Source organism: Monodelphis domestica, chromosome X (assembly GCF_027887165.1).
Source record: "Monodelphis domestica isolate mMonDom1 chromosome X, mMonDom1.pri, whole genome shotgun sequence".
NCBI classification, from domain to species: Eukaryota; Metazoa; Chordata; class Mammalia; order Didelphimorphia; family Didelphidae; genus Monodelphis; species Monodelphis domestica.
The window spans coordinates 86,977,830-86,997,411 of NC_077235.1; the positions used below are offsets into that span (position 1 = coordinate 86,977,830).

General features: G+C 44.8%; 1 protein-coding gene across 2 annotated transcripts in view; it reads right to left on the reverse strand.

The window, feature by feature from the left end:
• Positions 1–5,673: 5,673 nt before the first annotated feature.
• Positions 5,674–19,582, reverse strand: part of GAB3 (GRB2 associated binding protein 3) — a 143,863-nt gene continuing 129,954 nt past the window's right edge. For both annotated transcript variants that reach the window (XM_056809530.1, XM_056809529.1), the window contains exon 10: positions 5,674–9,385. In XM_056809530.1, the coding sequence (XP_056665508.1) occupies positions 9,269–9,385 (117 nt within the window). In that variant the 3' untranslated portion in view covers positions 5,674–9,268. The remainder of the gene's footprint in view (positions 9,386–19,582) is intronic.

The following is a 19,582-nucleotide window of genomic DNA, read 5'->3' on the forward strand; positions in this document are numbered from 1 at the left end:
GAAGGAAGCTTCAGCCTAGACAGTCCTCACGGACGGAGAACCACCGGGGCGTTGAGTCTTGGCCACCACAAGCCTGTGGGTGGCCCGCCCAGATAGGGCCCAGAAAGCTAGCAGCAGCAGAGACGGCCTCAGGGACTGCCAGGAACCCAGGTTAGCCCACACTGGAAAAAGAAGTGGGGGAGACCTGCAGACGAGAGGACAGGAGAGGAGCTGCATGGAGGGTTCCATCTCTGAGCTGGCCAAGCTAGACTCCCTGTTAGGGCAGTTGGGTGGAATCCACATCCTGATCTTTCCCCGCCCCTTAGTGGATGGGCCAGGCACTGGCTAGAAAGGCTCTCACTCCTGAAGGACTGACTCCAGAGGAGGGGGAGGAAGGGGCCAGACCACAAGGACCACCCTCTTGACTCTTGGCAGCCAAGTCAGGGGGCAGCCCTGCAAACACAGGCTTGTCTCTCCCAGGTGACCCCAGAACATAGGCCCCATGACCCCCAGCTCTTCTTTCTACCCATAGCCACTCACCAGTAGGGTCTCTGCAATTTCCACCCACCTTGGCACCCTGGCATTCCAGGCAGGCAGCTTCCCCTGGCCACTGGCTGGAGGAAATTTAAGAGGCACGGGAAGGAAATACAGCCTTCCAGTCCTTCCCTGCTCTTCTTCCCTAGGAGCCACTGATTTCCCTTCAGGGAAGAAGAGGAGGCTAATGGGGAGGGAGCCTTGGGGGCCAGTGATGTAAGAGACAGCAGAGGAGAGGAGTAAACAAGTAAGAAGAGGAAGCAGGCTCTGGCTCGGAGGTTCCCTAGGGAGGCGTCTTCCCTATTTCCCCTGCTCCAGGGCCCTGGGCTCAGGGGATGATGGATGGACCCAGTGCAGGGAGGACACACACCAGATGTGCAGCCTAAAGGAGAGCTTCCCCAGTGATAAGGAAGCCAATTAGACAATGGGAAAGAATAGTGACTTGCGCAGAGGGCTGTGACTCGAGTTCCAGCTGGGCCTCAGGTTCCTCCTCTGTAAAATGAGCCCGGGCTCCTTGGGGAAGGCTCAAAGTCCAACGTCCATGCTGAAGTTGAATGTTTAACAGGATCCTGCGCCACATCCCCAAAGCCTAACAGGCCACAGATGATGTCAGTCAGAAGGTAGACACAGGGAGAACTCTGCACTGGCCAGGTATTGGTGGACTTCTTCTCCCTTCCCAAGTTGGTTTCTTGGCCATCTGGTCTCCTAGCTCAGATTTTTGCATATAGTTGGGCCCCAGGAAATGTGGGTTTCTTTGCTGCCCTTCTCTCCCTCTCCCCCACCACTGCTGAAATCATCTATGTGAGGCCCAGATGTGCCCATGCTACCCTTACCCTCAACCTTTGGCAGCTCTTTCTGCCTTTGTGGGAAATTCCTCACCAAGCTTCTGATCCCATTGGGGCATGAAACTCTCCAGAAGCGTCGTGGCTACCTGCAACTTCTATTTTTAGTTGCCTGGACCACCGAGAGGTCCAATGACGTGAGAAGGGTTACACAGGTAGACTAGATCTGAGGCACGATTTGAATCCTATCCTCTATACCCCCACTGCATCTCTGACTACTTAGCCAAGCATTGAAGGCCCTCCAAACTCTGACTCCCGCCTATCTCCAGATTTATTGCCCGTGGCTTCCCTTCATGGACTCTACCAGTCAACCAGCCAAACTGGTTGCTTAACTACTCCCCCAACTCAGAGATCAGCTTCCTTTTCCATTGCCCTGATGTAGTCAGTTCCCCCTCCTCAGTTCTGCCCCACATAATCCTTTCCTTTCTTCCAAGGTGAGTTCAGGGGCTCCCTGGGTACTATGGAGCCTTTCGTGATCTTCCTCCCTAATGCCTGATGAGTGTTTTCCCTACCTCCATTTCCCTTGTTCTACAAATCTCTGTAGATTTCAGACCCTCTTCCTCCGTAATATGGAATCTCCTTAGCGGTAGGGACGGCCCAGCACGTCAGAGGTGCTTGGCGAATGTCTGCCCAGTTGAAGTGGTGGAAACCTGGGAGAATAGTGGATGTACCTCAAAGCCTTGATCTGAGGCAGATCAGAGGGAACCTTGGAATGTGTCCCAATCTCTAGGGGCCGTTTTTGAGGAATGCCTTTGCAAGCCTGGAATACCCTGCCGAGGAATGGACATTTTTTTCCCTTGGGACTGAACTGCAGAATGTGTAAAAAGAGAGGATGGAGGAAGAAGCTAGAGAGAGGGGATGTCTTGTGGGCCCTGATCAAATCCGTGGAAAACGTGGAAAGCCTCTCAGCAAGAAGAGCTATGGGAGGATGGGAGAGGTGGCAAGGGGAGGGATTGAACCTAGGGGAAGGGAAGGGGGCCATCTTAATTCAGTGATAAGAGGATGCTTCCCAGGGTGCCAGAGCCAGGTGGAGCTAGATCCTCTAAGATGGCAGAGAGAGCCTTACTGTGGGGATGTAGAGCTCAGAGGGACCACAACCTCTCTGCCTCAGATCTCCTGGGACAACTGACACCCAGAAGTGTGGGAGGGCATGGATCCGGAGAGCAGATGTCATGGGAAATGGGAAAGAAAATGATCTCATCGGGGACGTGAGCCACATGATCAGGAACACAGGAAAACTCCTCTCATGGGGCAGCAAACAGTGCTATTTGCTGCTGGAATGGAGACTTCGAAGAGTGAGGCATACCAGAAACAAGGGGCAAGGGGGACTCCGAACAACACAAGCTGTTTCAAAGAAAGAACTCCAAAGAGGCACTTTATTGGGTAACTTTAATTCAGGAGGAGCACTCTTGTGAAAGCAGAGTCAATAAAGACACATAACGGCCACGAACCCAACGACCCAAGTGGAGAATAGACACTGAGGGACGAGAATGAATGGAGAGAAGGAGCTCCAGAAGTGTGTTGGAGAAAAAGGTGCAGAGGATGAAGACATGCTACCAACCAACAGACGCTGAAGAGCAGGAAAGGAAACACAATTGGCCTTGACTAATGAACAGGGAGAGAGAGAATGAGAGGAAGAAGGGGGGGGGAGGTATCAGTTGAAGGGAAACGTCCGATCCAGAGAAAGAGGTAACCGTGCGGGCGTGGAGGAGCAAGCCGTGGGCCTAGGGTTGTCTTACAGTACGTTAGGAAGCCATCAGTGAAGAGGCAAAGGGACTTGTTTGTTGTTTACAGGGGACCCAAACAGATCTGACCCCGGAAAGAAGGCCAATATTAGGGATGAGAGGAGGAGTGGAGGAATGGGAATCTCTTAGCTTTCAGTGTGAATGGATTCACCGCCCAATAAAATAGCTGAGAGTGGCAGACCGGAGAAGACATGAGACGCCAGGCGCCAGAGGAGGAAGTGATCTCGGTAGCATGCAGACCAACCGTGGCCTCTGGGCCTCCCAGACAGGGGACAGAGGCTCACTTGTGAAGGGGCATCCTTAGTGCTCTGGGTTCTGAAATTCTGCTGTGCCCCACTCTGGCCCATTGGGCCAAGAAGGCGTGGCTGTTCCAGAGTTCACTGGGCACTAGGGAAAGGCCCCAGGAGGGAGGACCTTGTCTCCCAGGGGACAGTAGGTGGTAATTCTTGAAGAACAAGGAGCTATAGAAACAACAGAGGGCCCTAGGCCTTTTGTGGGGGTGGTGAGTAGAATGGGGACCTGCTTAGAGGGCTCAAGGTTTTCTTTGCCAAACAGCATAATCCATCTGATAACTTCTCCAGAAAACGGCCCCCTCCAAGTTGGGGACATATTCTTAAAGGATCTGCCTAAGCTCCTGGGGGACAGCTCCGCTTTTTCTTAAGTCCTGGCTAGTAGATTTTTTCTCATGGCTCAAGGAAACTATGCAAAGGTACCCTCTCAGGAGGGAGTATCACAGTATCACATGACTGGCATGGGATATCAATCATGTGTATTATGGGGCTGAAAGGCCCGGCCTGGGATTCAGGTGATCATGGGCAACTCATTTCCCTCTTTGGGCTTTCTCAGTTTCCCTCTCTGTAAAATCAGAGGTATGATAAATTTAGAACTGGAAAGTGTCCGAGTTCAAATCCTGGCTCTGCCATTTACCACCCCCTCCCTCTCAGGCTCAGTTTTCTCCTTTGTTAAATGAAAGGGTTATATTCATTTCAGGATTTGAACTCAGATTTTAAAATACAAAATCCTTTGGTATCTGTCAGATATCTTAATGCATCCTAAACCTCTTCTAATCCTGACATTCTGTGGTTCTACATTGAAAGCATGGGCAAAATGCAAAAGAATATATGGTATAGTGGGGAAGGTGCTTGTTTGGGCGTAAGGTGCCTTCTCAGCTACTTATTATCTGTGTGCAGGAGGCAAGGCAAGGGTCCAGGAGGTCCTGAATCAATCTGAGGAATTCCTCAAATAAATTGATAAAATGGGGAAGGAGGGAGAGATGGAAGTGGCTCATTCAGGAACTGACGTGAACCTTCCCAAATTCCAGCCCTCAAAACTTAATATCTCAAACCGAATTCTGAAGCAGCAGAACCAACAAAAGGTCAGGGTGAAACAGTTCTCGAGACTCAGATAATGAAGGAGGTAGGCAGGAAAGGTCTGTCACACAGGGGTGGCTGGATAACTGATTGGAAGGAGATTATAGGATCCTTCGCTGGTACTGAGTACAGGACCTTGTTGTACCCAGTTCTGGGTCACAGTTCCAGGGTGAAGAGGAGCATTAGCTCACTAGGAGAACAGGTGAAGAGTTGCATGTGGTCACTTACAAGGGACCCTGCTTTCAGTTCCAAGGCAGAAAGGAGCATTAGCACTTGTGGCTATAGGAGAACAGGGGACCTGGTCCCAGTTTCGGTGCCAACAGGAGTACTAGCACTTGTAGCCACAGGGGAACAAGATCCATTCCTAGGTCATCAGATCAGAGCACAGGCCAAGAGAGCAGTGAACACATTTCTTCCTAGATCATATCACCTTGGAACCCCTGAAAGCTACAGCCCCCTAGAATTAACTTTGAAAACAGCAGCACAGAAAACTGAAGCTTGAGACTTTGCTTTGAACCATCTCCACCCTGGGAGCATAGCCCCAACTTTAACATAAAGTTAAAAGTCAAGAACTAGGCTAGAAAAATGAGCAAACAACAAACGAGGACCTTGACCGTAAAGAGTTACTATGGTGATAGAGAAGATCAAGACGAAGAAGACATTGTTAAATCAGCAACAAACAAAGCCTCAAAGAAAAATGTGATTTGGACACAAGCCCGAAAGAATTCCTGTAAGAGCTCAAAAAGAATTTTAAAATTCAAATAAAAGAGGTAGAGAAAAATTGGGAGAGGCAGATTGGGGGAAACTATCTCATAAAAGAGGCACAAAAGGAAGAACTTTTACTGTGGAAGGGAAGATGGGGTATGGTGATAAGCAATGCTTGAACCTTACTCTCATCAGAAGGAGAATAAAATAATAAAAGAGGGAATGACATCAATAGTCAGTTGGGTATCTATCTTACCAAAAATGAAAGCAAGAGGGAAAGGAGATGAGAGAAGGGGAGAGGGCTGATAGAAGGGAGGGAGGATTAAGAGAGGGAGTGGTCAGAAGTAAAACACTTTTGAAGAGGGATGGGGGGGGTGGACAGAGAGAGACACACACACAGACAGAGAAGGAGAAATGGGGGAGGGGAATAGGATGGAGGAAAATATGCAGTTAGTAATTAAAACTGTGAATGTGAATGATATAAACTCACCCACAAAATGGAAATAGCAGAATGTATTAAAAACAAGAATCCAACAATATATTGTTTGCAAATAACACACTTGAATCAGAGTAAGACATACAGAACAAAAATAAGGAGACTGAAGCATACTTCAGCTGAAGTTTAAAAAAAAGCAGAGGTAGCAATCATGATCTCAAAAAAAAAAAGCAAAAGCAAAAATAGACCTAATTAAAATGGATATTCAGGGAAACTACATTTTGCTAAAAGGTACCATAGACAATGAAGTAATATCAATAATAAACATATATGCACCAAATGGCATAGCATCCAAATTCTTAAAGGAAAAGTTAAATGAGTTATAGGAGGAAATAGATAGGAAAACGATGCTAATGGAGAGTAACCTCAACTTTCCCCTCTTGGAACTGGGTAAAACCACCCACAAAATAAACAAGAAAGAAGTTAAGGAAAGGAATATAATTTTTTAAAAAAGTTAGATATGATAGACCTCTTGAGAAAATTGAATGGAAATAGATATACCGTTTTCTCAGCTATATATGGCACCTTCACAAAAATCAATTTATATATCAGGGAAAAAAACCTTACAACCAAATGTGGAAAAGCAAAAATATGAAATGCAATCCTTTTCAGACCATAACACAATAAAAATTACATTCAATAAAGGACCATGGAAACACTGAAATTAATTGGAAACTAAATAATCCTGAAAAGCAAGTGGGGCCATAGAATAAATCATAGAAATGATCATTTCATTAAAGAGAATGACAACAAGGAGACAACATACCAAAATTTGTGTGATGCAGCCAAAGCAGTACTTAGAGGAAAATATCTACCTTTAAATGCTTACATCAATAAAATAGAAAAAGAGTAAATCAATAAATTGGGCATGCAACTAAAAAAAAACTAGAAAAAGAACAAATAAAAAATCCCCAATTAAACACCAAATTGGAAATCTTAAAAATCAAAGGAAAGATTAACAAAATTGAAAGTAAGAAAACCATTGAACTAATAGATAAAACCAGGAGCTGGTTTTATGGGGGGAAATACAACAAAAAACAAGCAAACAATAAAATGAACTATTGGTTAATTTCATCAAACTGATGAAACGTTTGGCTACAAGGAGACATTAAGTCACTGATCAAACTGGAAGTCTCTAGTCAAACCAATGAAATTATAAATCATTGGTCATTTGAAGGCAACTAATGGGCAGGGAACAACTGTTTACTGACTTAACATGATTGAACCACCATGCCTCATTATCATGGTCTATAAGAACAAGCTGGTCTGATTCGTTGAGGCTTTCAGCTCTTGGGGACTCACCTTTTCCCTTGAATCTTCTGATAAAATATAGCAAGGGGAAGAGGGAAAGGATTTCTCTCCTTCCATGCCCAACTTCCACCTCTCATCACTATCAGGACGAGCAATGGTGACTTATAGCAGAAACACATATCAGGGGAGATACAAGCTTGCCCACAGCTTGAAAGATGAGTTCAAGGACAGACTTCCTGAACCCCAACCTCCTGGGTAAGGGAAAAGGTGGGGGAATTTGAATTTCTTAGGCAGCAGCATCCTGGAATATAGTCCTCTAGCAGAGACAGATTTTCTGTGTAGCACCAGCTTTGAGAGTTGCCTTGTGGCTAACTCCCAAGTTTGAGAGTTCCTGAGTTCCAGACTGGAGGCCTCCTTGACCTAGAGAGACTTCTTGATGCAGTGTGCCTTTTAAAGAAGGAAGAAGGCGGTTCTTGCTCCGCACCCCAATTGGAGAGCAGCCAGACCATGACTTAGACAATTCAAGGTCAGAGAGAAGAGATCTGTTTGTTCATCAAGTCCCAGGGAGTTGAATCCAGAGTGGTACTATGGGAGAAGGACTGATTGAGAAAGAGTTTCACCGATCGCAAACCCAAGTTCAGTTCCCTTTGTGAATGGGCATAGAGGGAGAAGCTGATAGGCTCCTTGAATATTATTGTATTTGTTCATGGGCTCTGGAGAATCTTATCTTCACTTGGTGGCTTTTCTGTGGGGTCAAGAGTTTAGCTCACGTGCAATATTGCCAATAGCCACATTGTACACTGAGCACTGGCTAGCAGTTGGTGACCCCCATTGCACACACTTGAGGAAATCTCTGGACAAACTGAACTGAAGCTCTAGTTTGGAGAATTTCCCAGATTAACTGGGGAGGCAGGGAGGTGGAAAAGGGCAAAGAGCCAAAAGAAGAGCAAATGATCCACTGGGTCAAGTCCTCAGGATGGAACCTGGGCTATTTGAGCCCAGAGTCCCAGAAGCTCTGGGCTTCCTCAGTTTCCTTCTCCACAAAATGAGAGGGGCAGACTACATGGTCTTTAAAGTGCCCTCTAGGCCTGACATTCTACGATTCTACAAGTGGGGAGAAAAAATAGGCACCATTTAGTATTCTCCGCCCAAGAGCTGAAGACAACATTCTCATCCTTCACTTGGAAAAGCTATCCCAGTTCTCTCCCTCCTCCCAATAGTCTACATGTATTCATAACTTAGCCTGCAGGAAAATACAAAGGTGAGGTTTGATTTTCCAGAGTTTTCTGTGTGTGTTTCCTTCCTATTTGTGGTTTCAATTTGTGGGGGAACTCCTAGTATGGAATATCCCTTCCCAAAGGAGGCTTGTGATAAGACTCCAGCCTTAGTGACTGTGAATTCTGATGGGCACACATCCAGTGTGTTAGAGGCACTTACACACACTCTTACACACTCACACCCACAAAATCCCCATGGATTTCAAGCTGGAACCAACCTCCCAGACAATCTACTGAGTCCTCGCTTTACTGGGACAGAAAGTGCCTTTGCCCAGGTTCCCCCAAGTAGTAGGCAGGTGAGCTGGGCTTGCCATTCTCTTGGCCCTTCTACACCTGGCTCACCCTGGCATTGCGTGCAGCCAGACCAAGTCCAGCTGCTGCCCTTGGGGGAGTGGGCCAATGGGTACTATCTGAGAGGGACATTCCAGCAAAGTCTCTGAGCTGTCTAGGAAGCTCCAGAGCCTAGGGCAGGTATACTGGCTGCCAGCAGAGTCCTCTGTGGGCTGCTTCTTCCCTTGCCCAGGCCAACCCTGCCTGGCTTATCCCTGGCCTCTGCCCACATTCCTATCCCCCACACCGGGCACCTTTGCTGGTTGGTCCAAGGAGCACTAAGGGTGTTTGGAACGTCCATGGGGCTCAAGATCCAGGCGCCTGGACTCAAAGCTGGGCAGGCCATGGACTGGGTACTGTTGAAAACTATCCGTGGTGACATCAAGTGGACAGCCAACTCTGGAATCTCGTCATATGTGTCACAGGATCAGAGACCAAGTTGGAGGAAGGGATCCCGGAGGTTCCAAAGTCCAACATCTTCTAGCATGGAGAGGGTAAGTGTGACTCACCCACGGTCACACGAGTAGTAATTATCTGAGGCAGGATTTAAATGGGGCTTTTCCCGACCCTGGCTGATAGATAGATCCACCACACTACCTCTCTCTTTCTGACTGAAGGGCCAATTCTCCTCCCGAAGACTGTGTCTACCTCATCCCTAGGTCCTCTGGCATGGCAGACCGAGAGGGGCACACAACAGGGGCAGCCTCCAGGCCTCTGGCATGCCCCAGGGTCACTTTTTTCACACTTTGGCCTGCCTCTCATCAGTCCACTCCTGCTTAGTGTTTTGCAGGGCTTGAGTTTTCTGTTCATCTACTTGGACGTAGTCAACCCGGTGCTCTTCTGAAATCAAAGGCTTCTGCAAGGGAAAAACAGACCAATTTGCATTAGCTCAGAATCAGTCCAAGAAGGTTGGTGCTCTCTTCACTTTCCTCTCCTCTCCTAGACACCAGCACTCATCACCTAACCCTCTGCCCAGCCTCACATACAATGTGATAAGGCCTGACCAGATCGGGGTTTTGTGGCCAGAGTTGTATTGAGCAAGTAAGCATTTATTAAGTACCTGCTGCATGCCAGGCCCTCCGGATATGAAGCCAAAAGGGCCCTCATGCCCTCTTGGGACCTTTATCTGAACTGGAAAGACAAAATAGCCATAGAGCAAAACCTGTGCAAAATGGTGGGTGGGAAGGAGGCAATAAGCAATCAGAGTGGGGCAGGGAAGCCTCATGCAGAAGACGAGGCTGAAGCTGAGCCTCAAAGGAAACCAGGTTGTCCTGAGGGGGGAAGCACAAAGGTACAGGGATGGAGGAATGGCAAAAGGGCCAATCTGGCAGGGAGTCATATATAAGAAGGCTCACCACATTGGGAAGAGCTTGAAGTAGCAAACAGGGGGACTTAGATTTGTATGTATCTTGGAATGGGTTGGGCACAGGGTAGGAACATGGTCAGAACTATGCCTGAGGAAACTCGTTCTGGCAGCTAGATGTAGAGGATGGATTAGAGAGAGGAAACCAAAGGGGAGGAGGCCAGGTAAGAGGTGGCAGGGCTCTGTGACAGAGGATGAGGATGGGGCTGTGAAAGTGGAGAGGAAGGAACAAATCCAGAAGATAGCGAGGAGGGTGGAATCAACCAACTTGACAACTGACTGGATATGGAGATTGAAAGAAAGTCAAGAGTTGCGGCTGCAAGCCTGGACAGCCTGGAGGATGAGAGAGGTCTCAACAGGAATAGGGAAGTCCAGAAAAGAGGAGGATTTGGGGGGAAGGGACGATGTTGGAGACAGAATTTTCCACCAAGTTGAAAATATCCAAGAGGCAGTTGCTGATATGGACCCGGCACACAAAAGAGAACCTAGAGATGATTTGGGAATGGTCGGCACAGACATGGGAGCTGATGAGATCAGTGAATGAGAGGTACAAAGAGAAAAGAAGATCCAGGACAGAGTCTTGGCTATACCCATAGTTAGTGGGCTGGCCACAGAGGAAGGTCCAGCAAAGAAGCCAGAAAAGGAGCCATCACACAGGTAGGAAGAGAGTTAGGAGAGAGTGTCAATGACTACAGAGTTCAAGAAGGATGGGGGACTAAGAAAGGTCCATTAAATTTGCTTTTTAAATTTCCTTTCCATCTTAGAATCAATACTGTGGATTGGTTCCAAGGCAGAAGAGTAGTTAGGACAAGGCAGTGGAGGTTAAGTGACTTGCCCAGGGTCACCCAGCTAGGATGTGTCTGAGGAATTGGACAGATTGGAACCCAGGTGTTCCCATTCAATTTAATAATAAAGAGATTGTTCCTAACTTGGGTGAGAGAGCACAGCTTCAGTTGAATGATGAGATAGAAACACTACTAGAGGTAAAAGCATCATGAAATAACATAAGACAATTGAAATACTTCATGAGATGCCACTCATCTTCCCCAACTTTTTAAGCCACCCTGTAACCAAGTATTGTTGAAAGTTCACAGGTGAGTAACTCAAGGTTGAGCTACAGAAGGTCCTTGTCTGGGTCCTCTACTGAAGTGACTTATTTTAGGTGTGCATGTACATATACCGACCCACCCCTCCACACACCCCACAAGATGTAGAAAACGCTGATTCTGCCCAGGTGCTTGAAAAATGGGGAGTACAATTGGAGGGATGACGTGGCAAGAGATGTGGCACTACAGGGCAAGACAAAGGGGAAGGCCATGGGGCATCTGGGGCTGAATGAAAGAAGGCAAGAAACCCAGCTGGGCCCAGGCCCCTCCTCTGAGAAGGGGGACAACCTGGCCCCATACCCAGCCACTTGGGGAGCCTGTGAATGTCCAGCCTCCAGAGGAGTCTGTGAAGCAGTGGAATGGGGAAGAGGCAAAAGTGAAGAGGTAAGGCAGAAACCAACTATAGAAAATGCAAGAAGAAAGCTCCAAAGCCAATACTCTAAATGAGCATGGTTTGATATAAACCTACTCTGCAAATATATATATATATATATATAATATATATAATAAAAAAAATAAAATATTTATATATATTTATAAAAAATATAAAATATAAAATATAAAAATATAAAAAAATAAAATATATATATATATATATGCCCAAATTGAGACAGAAGGGGGGGAAAAGGCTGAAAAAAATTAGCCATGGTGCTTTGAATATTTAAGATGCTATGAAGGAAATTGAACCAAAAATTCCCATTTGAAAATAGAGTTCTGTGGATTTCTCAAGTGTCATTGACTCCAGAGAACCACCAGAATGGTTTAGAATAGAAAATGAACTTTGAAAGTAAGCCATTGGGATAAAAAGTGGGTTATAAATTAGAGCTCTTAATACAGTTAAAGAATACAAACAGCAAAGAAGAAAAATGGGAATGCATGATGGAGAATATCTCCAAATAATTAGATGCTTTGAAAGAGAGAATGACAGACTTGTGCCTCAAACCTAAATGGAACAAAATCTGGCAAAAGAGATGCAAAAGGCAATCAATCACTTGAAAGGAATATGTGAATTCTATACAAGCAAAAGTGATTAGTCTTGACTATAGGAAGCACAGGGAGAATTTGAGGATCATCAGCCTTCCAGAAGAACATGATGTATAAAAAAAACCCCTTGAATACCATCACATCTAGTAAATATAAGAAAACTGACCAGAACTTTTTGAATATAGACAATGAAATATTGATTGATCAAATTCACAGATTATCGTTAGAGAAATATGCCACACTTGAAATTCAAGATATTGTGGTTTAATCTCATCATTTCAGTAACAAAGAATACATAAGCAGCCAGGAGAAAAGAGTATTATGAAGTACTGTCACTTCTGGTACCTCAAGGTTACTCTGCAGCCTTAAGAAATTGCAGAAGAGTATTTGTATTTGTATTTGTATTTGTATTTGTAATACAGGAACTATGTGAACACAACTACAAAACAATCTCCACACAATTAAAACTAGATCTAAACAATTGGAAAAACATTGATTGCTCATGGTTAGGACGAGCTAACATAATAAAAATGACCATCCTGCCCAAATTAATTTACTTATTTAGTGCCATACCCATTGAACTTCCAAAAATCTTTTTTACTGAATTAGAAAAAAATATAACAAACTTCATTTGGAAGAACAAAAGATCAAGAATATCCAGGAATCATGAAAAAAATGTGAAGCAATGAGGCCTTGCAGTCCCAGATCTCAAACTATATTACAAAGCAGTGGTCATCATAACAATTTAGTACTGGCTAAGAGACAGAAAGGGGGATCAGTGGAATAGACTAAGGGTAAGTGATCTCAGCAAGACAGTCTATGATAAGCCCAAAGTTCCCAGCTTTTGGGACAAAAATCCAGTATTTGATAAAAAAAACTGCTGGGAAAATTGGAAGACAGTGTAGGAGAGATTGGGTTTAGGTCAACATCTCACACCCTACACCAAGGTAAACTCAAAATGGGTGAATGACCTGAATATAAAGAAGGAAACTATAAGCAAATTACACAGAATAGTATGCTTGTCAGATCTTTGGGAAAGTAAAGATTTTAAAACCAAGGAAGAACTAGAAAAAAATCACAAAATGTAATATCAATAATTGTGATTACATCAAATTAAAAAGGTTTTGTACAAACAAAACCAATGCAACTGAAATTAGAAGGGGTGCAACAACTTGGGAAACAATCTTCATAACAAAAACCTCTGACAAAGGTCTAATTACTCAAATCTACAACGAGCTAAACCAATTGTACAAAAAAATCAAGCCATTCTCCAATTGAAAAATGGGCAAGGGACATGAATAGGCAATTTTCAGTTAAAGAAATCAAAACTATTAATAAGCACATGAAAAAGTGTTCTAAATCTCTTATAATCAGAGAAATTCACATCAAAATAACTCTGAGGTATCACCTCACACCCAGCAGATTGGCCAACATGACAGCAAAGGAAAGTAATGAATGCTAGAGGGGATGTGGCAAAGTTGGAACATTAATGCATTGCTGGTGGAGTTGTGAATTAATCCAGCCATTCTGGAGAGCAATTTGGAACTATGCCCAAAGGGCGATAAAAGACTGTCTGCCCTTTGATCCAGCCATAGCACTGCTGGGTTTGTACCCCAAAGAGATAAGGAAAAAGACACATACAAGAATATTCATAGCTGCGCTCTTTGTGGTAGCCAAAAATTGGAAAATGAGGGGATGCCCTTCAATTGGGGAATGGCTGAACACATTGTGGTATATGTTGGTGATGGAATTCTATTGTGCTCAAAGGAATAATAAAGTGGAGGAATTCCATGGGGACTGGAATGACCTCCAGGAAGTGATGCAGAGTGAGAGAAGAAGAACCAGGAGAACATCGTACACAGAGACTGATACACTGTGGTACAATGGAATGTAATGGACTTCTCCATTAGTGGCAATGCAATGACCCTGAACAACCCGGAGGGATCAACGAGAAAGAACATGATCCACATTCAGAGGAAAAACCGTGGGAGTAAAAACACAGAAGAGAAACAAGTGCTTGAATCCATGGGTCGAAGGGATACGGCTGGGGATGGAGACTCTAAATGAACATCCTAATGCAAACACCAACAACATGGAAATGGATTCTGATCAAGGACACATATAATACCCAGTAGAATTGCGTGTTGGCTACAGGAAGGGTGGGGGGAAGGAAAGGAGGGAAAGAATATGATTCTTGTAACCAAGGAATAATGTTCTAAACTGACTAAATAAAATAAAAAAAAAAGAATATGGTCAATAAGCAATTATAATCCAGAAGAAAAGAAACTACAGAAGAGAATAGCATAAAATATCCCCTCCAAAGCAAAGGAATTCAGGTTGCAACTTGAAAGAACATGCTGCAAAATTGAGCCTGATCATCAATGAAAGAAAGGCAGACCATTAACAAAAGTGAAATTTTTACCAGACAATAAACAAAAATACCCTAGAAGTTACCAGAATATAAACCCTTGAAATCAGAGAAACACAAGAAAGGAAAACAAATACAAGTGCAACAAGGACTAAGCCATCGACTGCATTCTCTCGTGTTTTCATATTACTTCTCCCTGAGCACCCCATACACCCCAAAAGGACAACACGGCCATCCAATGCAGCTGAGGGAGTCTCCAGGTGTAACGACTTTTCGTGCCACTGGACCCAGGCTTCCAACGCCGAGAGAGTGGGACTGTCCCTGTGCATCGACTTTTCCACTTACATCTTCATGCACAAAAACGCACAAAGACAATTGTCATCCTCGGACCAATGGGGAAAATACAGAAGAACCATTCAAGGGACAAAAATAGACTAAGGGAATTTTAAAGAAAGAAAAGAAGAGGAAGAAGGCAGAGTAAGTTTTACATTCTGTTGGCCATATCCCATTTTGTTCTACAAGTGTTAGCAATAGCTTATGTGGGAAAAGTGCTCTACTGGGTAGAGAAGAGCTGCAGATATATTCACACACATCCCAGACAAGACAGGGAAGAGAGAACAATTTCCTTAATCCTTCAACAAGGATGGAGAGCTGTGGGGTCATAGAATGAAAGCAATGAAGGGGCGGGACTGGGACTGGGAAAGAGGAGCCTCTTGCCCAAGAAGAGGAAATTAAGATTATTGCAAAGATAAAATGTGTTCTTATTACTAAACAATCAAGATCAAATATAAAAAGTTTCATAAACGATTAAAAATAATGACAAGGATATTAAGAAAATAGTTTTCACTCTGATTATCCTGAATTATTGAGGTGGTAGTCTCACAGCAGGTGCGTTAGATTATCACCCACACACAGTTAGGATAGCCATGGGAGGGGAGAGGAAGGAATTCTCTGTATGTGGGGAAAAGCAGGGGCATTATAATGTGTGCCGTCTAGGGGAAGTAGGACGAATAGGAGATTCGGCTCCCAAAATAACTGCCACCAAACTGATCGAGCTTCCTTAAAGAAATGTAATCTCTAAGAGTGGGGCACATCAGAAGGCCCCACCAAAAACAGGGGAGCAATCAGTCAAAAACCGAGGTGAGAGCTGCAAGAGCAAGAATGTCAGTGAGATGCTCCAATCGGACACCTTAGAACTTCTCTCTCTCCTGAGACACATAGCAAAACTTTGTCCAAATCCTCAAAGGAAATTCATGATAAGCAGAAAAGAAATGTTCAAAAATGACTCTATCACAGCCACGAGGATATTCTAGCATTCTGGTCCTCAAATTGTATTGTAAAACAGGAATTACCAAAACTATGTGATGTTGGGGCAGCTAGATGGTTCAGTGGATTGAGAGCCAGGTCCAGAGATTGGAGGTTCTGGGTTCTCAATCCACAGAACCACCTAGATCAATTCTGGCCTCAGACATGTCCCAGCTGTGTGATCTTGGGCAAGCCACAAAATTATTTATAGCGGTTCTTTTTAAGGTGGTGAAGAATTGGAAATCGAAGGGATGCCCAGAGGACTTACATGAACTGATGTAAAATGAAGTGAGCAGAACAAGGAGAATATTATACACAGCAACAGGAATATTGTACAATGATCAACTGTGAATCTGGCCAGAACAGTGATCCAAGACACTTCTGAAGGACATACAGATAGCATCAAAATTCCATCTACCTCCAGAGAAAAAACAGACAGAACACACATGGATCGAAGCATACTTTTTTCACTTTCTTATTTGTAATCTTTTTGGCATCATGGCTGATAATGATAATGCTTTGTGTCTTCACATGTAGAGTTGATATCACATGTCCTGCCTTCTCAAAGGTAGGAGACGGGTGGAAGGGAAGGAGAGAATTCAGAACAAAAGGAATGTCAAAATAGTTTGGGGGGGGGAAGTGATCAAGTCATGGCCATGACTAGGGGAATAATCTTGAACAAAACAAGGGGAAATGGAGATAATAAAAGACAAAATAGATTATTTCTGCCTCATGAATTCCAAAAGCTTTTGTGTGAACAAAATCAAGGCATCTAGTATAAGAAAGGAAACGATTAAACAGGGAAAAAGTGCACTGAACATTTCTAATCAGGGTTTGATACACAGAGAATGAACACAAATATTTAAAGGCCAAGAGTCATTCCTAATGGATAAGTGATCAAAGTGAAAACAAAATTTGAAAGGAAGCAAGCAAAATCATGTGTGTGTGTGTGTGTGTGTGTGTGTGTGTGTGTGTGTGTGCATGCTTGTGTATAAGTAAAATATTTATAGCAGCATTTTTTTTGAAATTTTTATTTAATTAGTCAGTCTGGAATATTTTCCTTGGTTATGTATGATTGAAAAATCTGTTACCCTAAAAAAGAACTACATATCCCAAGAACCCACTGACTTCCTGTCATTACATACTTCCTGTAGACAGGATAAAGGGCTTTGGAGGCTCCCTCTCTCTGATGTAGAATAATCAGCATTGGTGGTGGTGAGTGGGGATGGCTAACCAGCCACAGGCACGTGGTCTTTATTTTGTATCGTCTTTATTCCTTGATTTCCAATGATCATTAATAAATATCTTAAAATATAACATTATTATTGAAATTTAATTTTAACTTTTACAGTTACAAGCCATGTTCTTTCCCTCCCCTTCCCCCACCCCTCCTGTAGCCCACAAGCAATTCCACTGGGTTTGACATGTGTCATTGATCAAGATCTATTTCCATATTATTGATATTTGCACCAGGGTGATTGTTTAGAGTCTACATCCCCAGTCATATCCCCATTGACCCATGTGATCAGTCTTTCTTCTGTGTTTCCGCTCCCACAGTTCTTCCTCTGGATGTGGAATAGTGTTCTTCCTCCCAAATCCCTCCAAATTGTTCTGTATCACTGCATTGTTACTACTAGAGAAGTCCATTACATTCGATTGTGCCACAGTATAGCAGCACTTCCAGTGGGAGCAAAGATCTAGAAATGGAAAGGTGTCCATTGATTGACTGGAGAATGGCTAAATAAATGTTGGTATGTGATTACATAGAGTATTACTGTGCCATAAGAAATAATGAATCAAGAAATTCAATGAGAAACTCTAGTAACTGATTCCTTTCACCCTCGAACTACAGAAAAAGTCAGTCCGTTTCCCCCACCAAGCAAAGCCAGTACAGCGTAGTATAGTCTCCCAGTACCATCAGAATATCTGCAGGCTGCAATAGACTGTGCCCAGAGGCAGTGGGAGCAGAGGGATCCCTTAAGAAAGCTCCAAGGTGGGGAACCTTGAAAGCCCCAGGGAGCAGCAACAGCAATAAGTAGCACAACCACCATACATGGTGCCTTGGTGCTCAAATGCTCTAGTCTCAGGGGCTCTGAGGTCCCTAATATTCTCTTCTGAGACCCTAGAGAAGACTGTGAAGATTCAATGCTCTGAACCTAAAAGAATCCAGGTGGAGATCAAGCAGAGAGCATCACCTCATCCAAGAGAACATGAGGGGGCAGGGCTCCAGTCCAATTCAGAACTGAAGAGAGAAGGGCAGCTAGGTGGCTCAGTGGTCGAGAGACAAGAAGTGCTGGGTTCCAATCAGGCCTTAGACACTTCCTAACTGTGTGACCCTGAGCAAGTCACTTAATCCCAAAGTCTAGCCCCAGCCATTCTTCTGCTTTAGAAGTGATAGTATCGATTCTTAGACAGAAGGTAAGGGTTAAAGAAATGAACCTGAAGAGAGGAGTAAGACAGAGAAAGCACCAATGATTGCAAATCTAAGGCTATAACAGAGACCCAAAGCAATAGAGGACTGCATGAGCACCTGGGAGAAATAGAGCAAGGGGCTAAGAGGAGAGCATCGGAAGGAGAATCCCTTAAGGGAAGAGAGTTCCAGAAGTCCTAAATCAAAAGTGCCCACCTCTAGTAGGACTAGGGGGCAAAGCGAAGATGTGAAGACTGTCTGAATACTGGAAGAAAGGGAGCTCAGAGGACAAAGTCCCAGGGATGTCAGGGCCCAAATCCAGAGCTCCCCCATCAAAGGGAAAGTGCTGCAAGAGTCCAGAAAGAAGCCATTCAAGGCCTCAGGAACGAATAACCATCGGGTTCACATAAGACGGGGCAGCTTTTACTCAAAACTGGGGGAGGTCCCAGGATACGACTGGAAAGGCAGCCCAGGAGACTTTGCCCTCCAAAGCTGGGCGGGAGGGGGTCCTTTAGTGCAGTACAGGCCTTTCAGGCATTTCTGACCTTTAAAAAGTTCAGAGCCTCACAAGGAAGAATTTTGAAGTACAAACACAAGAGTCCAGAGAAACCCAAGAGATGTCCATGTGTTTGAACCAACTGGAGTGGGCATGACCATGTGGGCTGGGTCTGCAGGATGCCAGTGACTTCATCAGGCCTGGAGGGAGTTAAATAAGGAAAACAAAGCAGGTCACAGGACAATGGCTCTTCAGCTTTGAGAGCCTGAACTGGGGAAGAGAAGGGAAACTAAAAGGAGGACCCGCTCAGGGTGTGCAGGTAAATGTTTAACAACTGGCTCTCTGGGGGGAAACCCCGCCAACTTTCCACACTGCCCACTTTGGGGTTTCACTGCGGTCTTCCTATTTGCCATCACTTCCTAGCTCTAGTCCAAGGGTTGGCAAACGATGGGTCGGGGAGGCCACGACTGGTCCCAAGGCCAGCTAGCCAAGGACGGGTTTTACAGGTGAACTTTCTTAGCTGCTGGCTGTACAAACACAGGTGGCGGGCCCCAGCTTTGCTGCTTTCTGGTCAGGACAGTGGCCAAAAGAAGCCACCAGGCTCTGACTTGTAGCCTTTGCTGATTCTCCAGGGCATGAACGCTCCCATTCAATATTTCACAATCGGCTTCCAAGAGCCAGTCTGAGGGGATCCTGGCATTCCCCTTGGACACATTGCGGGGGAAGTTGGAGAAGTGATGGAACTTGCTATTCCCCATCCTTGGGGTGTGGGAGAACAACATAGAATTATGGAAGAAAGAGCGAGCTTCTATCCCAAATGCACGAGAGCGGCAAACCCAATTTGAACCCAAAACTCATCCAGCCAAACAGGAAACCCGGGAAGGCAGGGGAAGGCACAAGCAAGATAAACTTCCGGTTCCTGAAGAGATGGGGAGGGGAGGGAGATCGAGAAAGAAGACTGGAATCTCAGGAGGGGGGCAGCACAGTGGGGGAATCGCCAACAAATTGTGGCCTGTGAATC